Source organism: Schistocerca piceifrons, chromosome 4 (assembly GCF_021461385.2).
Source record: "Schistocerca piceifrons isolate TAMUIC-IGC-003096 chromosome 4, iqSchPice1.1, whole genome shotgun sequence".
Taxonomy (NCBI): Eukaryota; Metazoa; Arthropoda; class Insecta; order Orthoptera; family Acrididae; genus Schistocerca; species Schistocerca piceifrons.
Genome location: NC_060141.1, coordinates 617,642,283 through 617,654,409, shown reverse-complemented (window position 1 = coordinate 617,654,409; position 12,127 = coordinate 617,642,283). Strand labels below are relative to the sequence as shown.

Below are 12,127 nucleotides of genomic sequence, written 5' to 3'. Positions count from 1 at the left end.
ATTTGTGCATCACTAACTATGCTGTTTCAAGACATAAACAAAGTTTCTAACCATAATATTTGTCTTATCGTGTTGAACCTTAAACATATTATTATGCCTCTTAATGTATAGGTTCTGAGAGCATTTTAAATTTGTAAATTCATCAATAATTATATTAAATATTGAAAATCACATGTTTATTGCCCCTGGAAGCTATTAGATAGTCAACTTGCAGCTGTGACAATGAACCATGAACCGGGTAAGCTGTTGAGTAATATAGTTGGTAACAACAGAAAACAAAGCATCACATTAACAAATTAGCCCATAGGGATCAAACTATATTTGAGAGGGGAAACATTAAATACTAGTGTGTGACACATTCCTGTTCTTGCCCTACATAAATGATTTTCCTGTCTAGGGTTTTGCATGAAGTTTTATGTTCTGGTGCAAGTTTATTTCAAGTTGCTGATATGTATTAGACAGGTAATCCACGCTTTTGAAAAGCAAAGTAAAAGAGTCATTCCTGCAATTTATCAGAATCTTTGAACTTTGGGAATGTAAATTCCATTCAAAAACTGCTCATGTTAAAAATTTTCAAATTCACAGATGGCTGATAGTAATCTTTGAATTCAGTAAAATTACATGAATTGTAGTAAGAAGTGGTAAAAACTGCAGCTGAGTAATATAAAAAGAGGAGGACCTGTTTTGTCTTTTTTTTTAAGTAATGCTTTTCTGCTAATATACACATACATCCAAGGTAATCTAGAGGTAATTTACATAATTATCAATGTGAGTAGGTTAGCAGTAGTCATAATGTGTTCTTCCTGTTAGTGTACTTTATGAAAGTTGCCTGCAGTTGCTATAATGTGTAATTTGAGTGCTTCCACATTCCTGAAGCTCTCCTTCATTTAATTTGTCCAGGAAACCATTATTTTAGTTTCTTTATATGTATGACGTAGGGCAAGTCAGGGCTAACATAGTAAATTTATGATGACAGTAGTCATTGAGACTAAATGATGAATACAGTAAGAGTACATAATAAAATAAATCGAGATACTACATTGTTTGTACAAAAATGAAAATAATCAATTATTGATAGTATAATGTAAAGGACAGGTGAAAACATCTACTCACCAAGCGGCAACAGGGGAACACACACACAAAAAGATTTAACTTTCATTCGGAGCCAGTGGCTTCTTGTTCTGGTGGAAGAGTTGAAGGAGTCTTTCCTTCTCATCCCCTCTGGTAAGTCTACCCTGACGCGGGGCTCTGGGTTACATCTAAACTGTACCCCTTTTCCTATACCTCTCCAGTGCTTTTCTTTCACCCCTCTTCCTTTCCCTTCAACTTTTCCGCCAGAAGCTCTGAAAGCTTGTGAAAGTTAAATCCTTTTGTGTGTGTGTGTGTGTGTGTGTGTGTGTGTGTGTCCCCCTTTTTTTTTTTTTTTTTTTTTTTTTTTTTTTTTTTTTTTTTTTTTTTTTTTTTTTTTTTTTTTTAAAGGAGGGCAAGGCAATGGCAGAGCAAATAATTTATAATCACAATACCTATTAAATGAGACTACGTGATCAACGTAATGAAATAATATACTGGGAAATAATATGCAATTATAATGAAATTGGATAGGTAAAAATGTACTTGCCAAATGACAGCAAGAGATCACACATGTAAAGGTACTGAAATTTGCAAGCTTTTAAAGTTGGTGCCTCTTTCTTCTGGTAGAAGGTTTGAAGGGGAAGGAAGAGGGTTGTAAGAAAAGGACTGGTGAGGTTTATGAAATGGTGTGTAAAAAAGTCAGAGGAGACTTAACCGGATGGGATGAAAAGTAAATACTGATAATACATAATTGTATTATTAATAATATTTGATAAATCAGGCTTACTTATTATGATGTTTCAGAAATCCAAAGACAGAGTAGAAGCAGTGTTCAAGCAAAAACTGTTTCAAATTTATCTTGACTGTATTTCATCTATATGCTTTTTAACTAAGAAGGCAGATGATTGTAAAACATAGCTCCAGTACATTATACTCCTCTTTTGCATAAATTTGTACTTACTGTACTTGTTTATGTGTAGATTAAACTTCTGCTTAATTTCATATGCCTGTAACTCATAGCTATGTTTGAAGATGTTTTCATTTTTTGAAATGCTCATTTTTCCAAAAATTAGTATTTTGTGTATATACAAACGAGGCAGAGGCACTACTTTCATACTTTTTAAAAGGGAGTCTACAGGAATACTTCCATTTAGTGTTCCTTATCATCCTGGTAATCTTTTTCTGTACTTTAATTTTTTTAATTGCGGAATTCCCCCCAAAAATTATTCGGTACATCAGTAGTGACTGTATGCTGCCACGGTACATTGTCACCGCCAGTGAGCAACATGTGGTTTGAGTGAGAATCCTAATAGTGGACATAAGTGTATTCAGTTTTTATTTAGATTGTTAAGGTGCAACCCCCACTTCAAATCCTCCTGAAACTGCATACCTAAAGATTATGTATGGCTTACATTTGAGACATTTTTTTCTTCAGTGGTGAAAACGAGGTTTGCAAGATGGAGATTTTATGTGGTGTAGGTGAACCACTGTGCTAAACTGTGCATAACTGATGTTTTCCTGCAGATGTTCCTCACTGTTTGAGTTAATTAAAATATTAATGTCATCTGCAAAGACTATTCCAATTCCATAATGTCATTCAGGTCATTTACATACAGCAGAAATAGGACAGGTACCAGAACTTTTTGTGTTTTGTTGCCTTTGTATATTATTTCAGTAATCTGTTGACAGTTGTTGAGTTATGTACACCCAGTTGTGGTACTGACTTGTGAATTCCAGCCTTTTGTAAGTGATGAGCAGCAGTCAGAATGGGTGGGTGCATGAATCAGCCTTTCAGACTGATCTCCAGTTACTTAACTTATGCATTCATTACTCAATTTATGCAAGGGAATGGCATGATCAATAACATCAAAGGATGTAGTATACTGTCTAGTGACATTAATGTGACCACCTGTCAAAAGCATGAATAACTACCTGTTGCAGTACAGACCTCTGTAATACATGTAGTAAAAGTCAGTGAGACTCCGGAAGGTACCAATAGGGATATGGAGCCATGTGGAGTCCAGTGCCATGGCCAGCAGTGCTGGGTTCTTCAGTTGTGGACCCATGGCATGTAAAACCTGACCTCAATTGGAGTTTGGTGGCCAGGGGAGTATGGTAAACTCTTCCTGGTGCTCTTAGAACCACGCATGTACACTGCAAGCTGTGTGACACATTGCATTGTACTGCTGGTAGATACCAACCATCGTGTTGAGGAAAAACAAGTTGCAGGTAGAGGTGGACATGATCCTCAGGGATAGATGCATACTTGTGTCCATCCATTGCATTTTCCAGCCGAATGGTGAGATCACTCGGGGAATGCCTCAGAACATAGTGCTCCATCCTCCATCTTAGACCCTCCCAACGATTGTTGCTGGGTATTTGCTTTCAGATGGTTAACGCCATACACACCAATGGCCACCTGTCTGATGGGGCACAAAACATGATTCATCTGCTAAACCCACTGTCACCACTCAGTGAACATCCAGTTGTGGTATTGACTTGTGAATTCCAGCCTTTTGTAAGTGATGAGCAGCAGTCAGAATGGGTGGGTGCATGAATCATGTGCCTGCTGCAGAGGCACATACACAGCAACATTCACTGAACTTTCATTGAGGGAACACTGTTGGTAGCCCCTTGGTTCTTTTGGGCAGTCAGTTGCTTAGCAGCTGCATGTCTATTTACCTGTAAACATCTCTGCAGCTGTTGTTCATCCCTCTCATCTGTGGCCCCTGCTGCACCACAATTGTATTGGCACTGGATTTGGATAGCACCGTTTTGCAATGCACAGTATACTTCAATCACAGTGGCATGTGAACAGTGTACAAAGTTAGCCATTTCAGAAATGCTTTCAGCTTTGACACAAAAGCCAATGATCTTGCCCTTTTGGGTGTCAGATAAATGCTCCATTTTCACATTACGACAATGACTGCACTGTTTTCTGTGTCCCCCTGACACACTTTATATACCTTCCACTGATAGTGCTGCCATCTGCCATCTCTGAGTAGTTATTGCACTTTGATGTTCAACATAGATGGTGGCTACATTTATGTGAATGGACAATGTAAGATCAAGAAAGACTCCTGATACATATTATTTATCATCCAGTGCTGTTGGTATCCATCTTAAAAAGGTAAAACATTACTGACTGCATTGACCCCATGCTGCAAGTCATTTAACAGCATTTCTTTATTTAAGAAGGCTGTTAATCCTTGAAGGAACATTTTTTCCATAATTTCTGAAGCCTCGCAAAGCTGAAACTGACCTATAGTTAGCAATGTCATGTTTTGCACCCTCCTTAGCAGAGGTGTCACTTTTGCGGTTTTTAGTCTGTTTGGAGATAAATCAATCTCAAATGATGAATCTGCTGTGTCTGATAGTGGTTTTACAATAAATATTGCACTAGCTATGGTGACAGCATGCACCCACTGAATATTTATTAGGTAAATCCCTTTATAATTTTAGACAGTTCCTCCAGTGCTGTTGGATACTTGAATAATATATTTCCATGAAGATTGTGATTGGGCTGGATTCCCTTGTTGTCTGCTCGCTTGTCATGTGTATTTATCAGGTGCTGTAATCTTTTTAAGAAATAACATGTACAAGGTCCACCCCTTTGGTCGATATCAGAAAAATTTATTGCGATTTGCTTTAAATGTAAAGGCTGTTCCTATAGCTGCACAGGCTGTAGTGCAGGGCTCAGCACAGTTGAATAGTGAAGTAAGTGTGCAAAACTTGCCTACAGTAGTCACCAATAGGAAGTGTGAGATGATGCTATGTTGAGGCACTCCTGTCTGCTACCAACTGTTGACGTGCAGTGTGCTTTCACTCCTTGATTCTTGACATCCTAGCACAAATGATACCACCAAGCCATTGGCTGCCTGGCCATATTTCCCCTAGGTGAACCTTTTACTGAGTTATATGCTCTTTTCTTTGGCCAGTTTAATGCCATTTTTTCAAGTTCCTAACCTGGATGCCCACCCTCCCACCACCCTTAGTCCTTCTTGTAAAATAGTTGAAAGCACTGCCCACTTGTCTGAAGTCAGTTAGTTTGTTATCATTCATAATCAGCTCTATATTACTGTGATTAACTGATCTTACAATTCTTTCCCTTTCTGTATTTTGCCAGGTTCCTTTACTTTTATTTTGGAATTATGCATTATTATTATTAAAAACTTGTCTCAGTATTTGCTTATATGTTCTGAAGTAGATAATAAAATTGGTACTAGTATTTTGCTTAGAGTGCTCATACAATCTCCTCTCATTTATTGATGGTATGAATGAATGAAATTATGAAATATGAGTTTAATGTTAAAAAAATTTCTGACTTGAGATTTATGCTCATTTTTGTGAAACAAAAGGTTAATTTTAAATTGAATGAGTGATGTATAAGGCTCAATATTAATAGTTATACTTACTTACTTCATATTATGAACAACCTTTGCAAATATGTGAAACTTTATCTTTCCCAAATTCCTGCTTTGAGAAGGTAACCATATTCTATAGCTTAATTGTTTGTTTATTTATTAACAGGTGCCTGAATGGTGGTACGTGCCTAGATGGTATTGATAATTTCACTTGCTCTTGTCCACCCAATTTTACTGGAAGAATCTGTGAGTGCCTTATAATTTCACCTGGGCATTTGAATTGCTCATTCATATTGCCATCAACAAGTGAATTTCCTACACAAACTACAACTGTGGCTTCAACTGAATATTTGACTTCAGCATTTTCTTCTGACAGAACTGTACCTAAATCTACCACACTTGCTGAAGGAAAGGTTTCTCACACTACAGCTCCAACATTCACAGAGACAGTATTACCTTCCTCATCTACTTTTTCATTTATGGCAGGCACTAGTTCAACTCATCCACCTTCTGAACCAATATCTTCATATTTTACATCATCAAGTGAAACAGCGGTGCCAGATACTGAACTGAGTACAACTACTGCAAAACAAATGTTTACAGATGTTACAGTGTACCAAGAGAAGTCTTCCAGAACTACACCACAGACTGAAAGTTCAACATTGACAAGTACTGAAATGTTAGGAACAAATATTACAACTGAGAAATTAAAACCAGTAAGTGTTCAGACATTGACTGTACCTTCATATACTGAAATGGTTAGTGAAATAACAACACTGCCTTCAGTTGAAGAGAAGTCAACTTTAATACCACCAGATTATTATACAACGGGACCATTTACAACAGAAAAAGTAACACTGCCACCTCCTTCAGGAGAAACAGATGAAACAAAGAGCATATCTCTCACTTCTGTAGGTGTAGAAACATTCAGTGATGGTATATTTACAGTACTGCAAACTGTGAAGACTACTGCTCCAACTTCAGATATAAGTGCCTTAGATACAACAGAATTGGAATATACCACTGCCACTCAAGTTATTCCATCTGCTGAGACAGAAGTGTACACATCAACTGCAAAAATACCAGACTGCTCCGTTACTCCTTGTCTCCATGGAGGAACTTGTACATATTTTGAAGGTGGGAGTCAGGTATGTATAAGTCTCTTTTCTTGCTTTGGAGTAGCATAAGTATCTTAAATATATACTTTTTATGATGTAGCACAAAAATACAAGATATGTGATGATAAAGAAAAATTAGTTTTAGCAGGAAATAACAGACATGCCTCAACTGTAATACTCTCTGGACAGTAAATTAAAGAGAAATTTAGCCATTGTGTACTCAGCACCAGTTGTTCACCCTAAAGTTAGCTTGGAAAGCACTGCTTTTAACTATGCCTAGCTGGTGTTGTAAATAAGGTATATGAAAAAAGTAATGAGACTGACACACTACTAGAAATCTGGCAGTGCTGTGTTGAATGCCGACAATGGAATATCGGAATTTAGAGCTAATTTATACTGTCAAGTTTTATGGTAAGTTTGGGGAATCCATGAGTGTGACCTCTGAAAAGCTGAAACAGGCCTATGGGAATATTCCTTATCACGAGCACAAGTTTTTCACTGGCATAAATCATTTTTGGAAGGCTGGGAACATGTTGAAGATGAACGTCACTCAGGGGGCCTTCAGGTTCAATACTGACGAAAATGTTAAATGTGTGCGTGCTGTTGTGAGAGTGCTCCTCCAGATCAAGATGTCAACCAAGTGATGTACAAAGGTATCCATGAACGACTCAGGAAAAGGGTGAACTGAGTGAGACTGGACGTTGCAGAGAAGCAGATGCTGCATCATGACAATAACCCATGTCACATGGCCACTTCCATCATGGAACTTTTGACATGAAAAGGCATTCCTGTTGTTCCACAGCCTCCCTATTGAACTGACTTGAGTCATTGTGACTTTTTCCTGTTCCCAAAATTAAAAAATATCTTAAAAGGATGTCATTTTGGGACTCTGGAGAACAATCAAAATAATGTGACTGACATGTTAATGGCCCTATCAGTTAAAGTCTTTCAGTGCTGCTTCCAAGAATGAGAGTTCTGTTGGTGTATAGCTACTGAAGGGAACTACTTTGAAGGGGCCAGTATTGTTGCTTGAAAAAAATAAAAACTTTTTAAAAAAAAATCAGTCTTGTTACTTTTCTCACACAACTCGTATCTTTTATCATTTGGCAATTTTTTAAAGTGCTGCACAGAAGAGGACAAAAAATTTGGAAATACTGTACTACTAATTGTTGTGCTATGTATAATTTAATTTGCTACATTATTGAAGCTAGATTTGTTTCCTTTGTCATATTGTAATGTCAAAATGTCTTTCTTACTTCTCTGTTGGTATATTTACCGTTGAAAACATAAGAATAGCAAATAATACAAAAACTCTTGTTGACAATGTTCTTTCTAATGTAGAATCTCCAAAAGTAGAAATAAAAAACAGATTTAGGGCTTTTGAAGCACAGTGTTCTTGTGCTCAAAACTTCTCCCGTGCTATTGAAAGAAACAAATACCTAAATTTTTCTGCACAAAACTTTGAATATTTTTTAAAAATCATCTGAGTAATGGGTCCGGGGCAGAACTGCTGTCAATAACATATGCCAGTGATGCTTGTAATGCCTTTTCTTCAATCTTCATGGGACTAAGTTCTCATATGAAAACATTCACACATCCATAGCGTACTGAATATGTTAGGAATAACAAGATGCTAGATTAAAATATAATTACCAAGACAAAAGTTCTGAAAAATGGTAGCCTTATAAGACAGTCTGATGTATTGGATATTGTGAAAGTAGAAACAGAGAAGAATACTAGGATCAGGAAATCTGTCTCAAAAATACTGAAAACAATTTCTCCTTTCGACATTAAGAAAATTATACATTCTCTCAAAAATAAAAAGTCATCAGCTATTGATGGAATTTCCAATAGAGTACTATAGATTTGTTCCCATACAGTAAGTCCTGTATTACTTGAAATATGTAATCCATCACTAACTCAAGTCATCTTTCCAGAGAGATTGAAATATGCCATTGTTAAACCCCTCTATAAGAAAGGTGGTGATAGGGCAGATCTCAATAACTAGTGACTGTTGACATTATTTTCCAAAATTTTTGAGGTAATGTATTCTGGAATAGTATTCCACATGAGCAACAACAGTATTCTTAGTAAATCACAGTTTGTATTTCATTGAAGTTGTTCATCTGAGAAAGCCATTCACACAGTCACTCACCAATTTGACAAGCGTTAAATAAAAAAAAAATAGCATCGGTTGGTATTATCAGCAACCTTTCCAACACATTTGACTGTAAATCACAATATTCTTGTAGATAAAATGAGGTTTTGTAGAATGATGGTCTAACCAACCAATGGATAATGTATTATTTATCCAAAAGAATGCAGAAAGTTGCTCTTAGTAATCCAACCAATGGGATTAGGAGAGATTGTTTTGACAGGGAACTAATCATGAATGGGGTTCACAAAGGCTGAATCTTGGACCTTTTATTGTTTCTCATACATCTAAATGATCTTCTGCGTAACATATAAGCAAAATTATTTTTTTATGGGTGACATTAGTATTATAATTAATCCAAGCATACATACAGAAGGAGCATACATACAGAAAGAGAAAGAATTAAAATTATCATTGACTGGTTTTCTGCAGTCCCTCTGGAAATATGACAAGTGTCTCATTGTTGCCTTTATGGGCCAAAATTACCCTCCAAACCTTGTCCAGAAACATATCTCCCATGCCTTGTCTCTCCGGTTACATACCAGATCACACATACTCACTCTCTGGCTACAAAGAAGCACATCTCTCATGACTCAGTATTGCCCAGGACTGAAGCAACTGAATCACATTCTCCAACAGGGTTTTGACTGAATGGCCACTGCCGAACTGTGGCTGAGAGAGAGCTGAGCGACACGGTTGTTGAACATGTTGCCCAACGTGATGTGCTTAATTGAATGAGTTTTACAGCCTGTAACATCTGGATTCTTCCCACCAACACCAGGTTTCCTAAATTGTTCAGTATATCCTTCATTCCTGTGAAACCCCCTGGCCTCAGCCTTCATCATCCCCTGTCCTCACACCTAAGCTCCCATTCCCTGCTCCCACTCCAGCACTACACACACCTTCTATCCCACCAGCACACCTACTAGTCTTGTCTCCTCCTCTATGGCTCTCCTCTCTCCACTTTCTTCCCTCCTCAAACTCCCCCTTCCCTCCTCCACAGAACAACCTTCAATCACTGCACTTAGCAACCTTCTCCTGTCCCCACCATGTCCCTGCACACTCATACAGGCAGCACAGCATCTTCCCCCAACCCTACCCTGCGATCCCTCCCTGTCCTCACCCTGTGCTTCCTCCTTAAACCCAACACCCACACCAGTGTATTGGTGCTCACATCAGATGCAGTTACAGTCAGGCCTTAGTGCCCATAAACAGTGGCCATGTGTGTGTGGGATTTGCACTTGTGTGAATGTGTGTTTGTTTTCTTTTTTTGGAAAACTGTGTTCGAAAGCTTAATTATTTTAGCAGTTTCTTTCATTGTGCCTGTCTGTGACTCTAATGCTTCCTCTATGTGTTGAGTTGCACTCTGTCCTTTCTATATTGTTGTTAACCCCTAGAAAGAATATAGTTTCAGGGAATTGCACAGATTCTTCTTCTGAATACTTCAGTCTACAATGTATAAACTAAAGTTTTGTGTTTAACAATAAATTTTACAATTGTTAATATATAAGAAACAGTGTTACAAATTTGTTTATATTCATTAGATTGGTTGTGAATTACCTGAGTCTATGAGCCTGACATACTTACAAATCAGTTTTCATAAAGATGAAGAACTCATCTAGAAAATAAAATGAATTTTCAGTTAAAATTCTTTTTAGTTGGTTTGATAATTTTCATGTCTGAAAGAACAAATATCATCTTCATATAGATAAGGCTTACCGGCCAATGATCTTCTTCAGTGGCACTCACATTTCTCAAACTCTTACGGGAATTGGTAGATTGACTGCAGCGAGTAATAAGTATAGTGGACAGGGGCACTACAATTGTAATGTGTGGACAGTAAGTTGGAAATGTGGGTCTCCCAGGAAGCATATCAGAGATAAGACCCTGCAGTTGCACTACCCTCTGTGTCCTCAATGGCTCAGTTGGGTGGAGCATCTGCCTTGTAAGCAGGAGATCCTGGGTTCGAGTCCCCATCGGCACACACATTTTCTACTGTCCCCATTAATATTTATCAATGCCTGTAAGACGCTAACGGTCTGGATTTCATTGTAATTTCATTCTTCAAGAGCTGCACAATCACCAATGGTACCTGTTCTTTCAGACCTGTCCGAAAAAACAGATACCGTCTTCATGTCTGTCATCTTTATAGTGGGTAGCAATCTATCTATTCCTTATATTATTGATATTCCAATCTGGAGATTCTGTTGTTTGACAAATTGTTCCCTGTTGCTCATATACAATTTTATCAACTTGTAGCCAGTTCCTCTAATACTGAAGTTGCACAACTTGTCAAGTAACATGGAGATATTGACACAGTCAAAAGCCTTTTCAGGATCAAAGAACACACCAGTAACATACCCCTTGTCTCTCTGGCAGTGATTGTTTTGCCTATTAACTCTACTGTAGTTGCTAAAGTTAACTTATTTTTCATAAAGCCATTCTGATTCTAAAATACTGCAAAAACTGCAAATATGCACCGATAAAATTAACGGAATGTTTATCCCTCTCTCCTTTTCTTCTTGTCTACTGTCCTCCTAACTGTGCCACTCATTTACTAATGTAACATGTCATACTAGTACTTGGTTGCGTATCATTTTCTTTGACTCTGTATTGTCCCTGAATCATCTCTTCATAGACTCGCAATCCAATCAGTGATCATCAGTTGATAGTATTACTTCTTCATTAATTATTAATAGGAACCTCTATGTTTCTGAAAACTTGCTCTCCAGATGCTAACTACGACAATATTTAGATGTTGCTAAGTAGTTGCTGATCTAAGTATTATTGAGTTTCAGTTGAACACAATCTGTTAATTAATTGGTGTTCAAAATTCTTTGCCCTCTTTAGCTTTTTGTAGCATTTCAGCTCACTTAACCACTCTTGTACCAACACAATGAATGCACTACAAATAGCTAATGAAACTTCAGTCATCAATTAATCATTTATTCCTTGTGTATTTTTTTTTTTTTTTCACCAAGAAAATTTGAATTGTCTTCTGTGTTAGTGACATCTTTCATTCTTGTATTATTTCTTTGCTTTCAAAATTAATTCTTCATTTGATTAGATGCTCTTGAGATTTATTTCAGGTCCTGTCACAGTCATCATGTATGACAGAATGCCTGGGCTTCAGGGAAGCCTCTTTAATGTATGATAGAATATTTAAACTTATCTCTCTTTGATTAACTTTTGATCCATGTGCTTCACTAAGGTCACCAGACTTCTGACATTCAGTAACCGTAACTCAGACATAGATTTCATAGCAAACTTTGCCTCTGAAAGAACCATTGAGCTTATAGTGTACTCCAAACTGCAATACAATGGTAAAGTCTTCACATACTTAACTTTATTAAGCAAAATGTGATGCCTGCCAGTGTTGCTTCATCATGGTCACCTACATAGCTAATGTATCAAGATTA

The 12,127-nt window shown here is 37.2% G+C and overlaps 1 protein-coding gene across 1 annotated transcript in view; it reads left to right on the top strand.

Annotated features, from left to right (window-relative positions):
* LOC124796061 (protein eyes shut-like) overlaps positions 1 to 12,127 on the top strand; it is a 227,585-nt gene that overhangs the window by 95,308 nt on the left and 120,150 nt on the right. Inside the window, 3 exon segments of the mRNA XM_047260149.1 lie at positions 5,602 to 6,583; positions 10,968 to 11,060; positions 11,776 to 11,856. Coding sequence (XP_047116105.1) covers positions 5,602 to 6,583; positions 10,968 to 11,060; positions 11,776 to 11,856 — 1,156 coding nt within the window.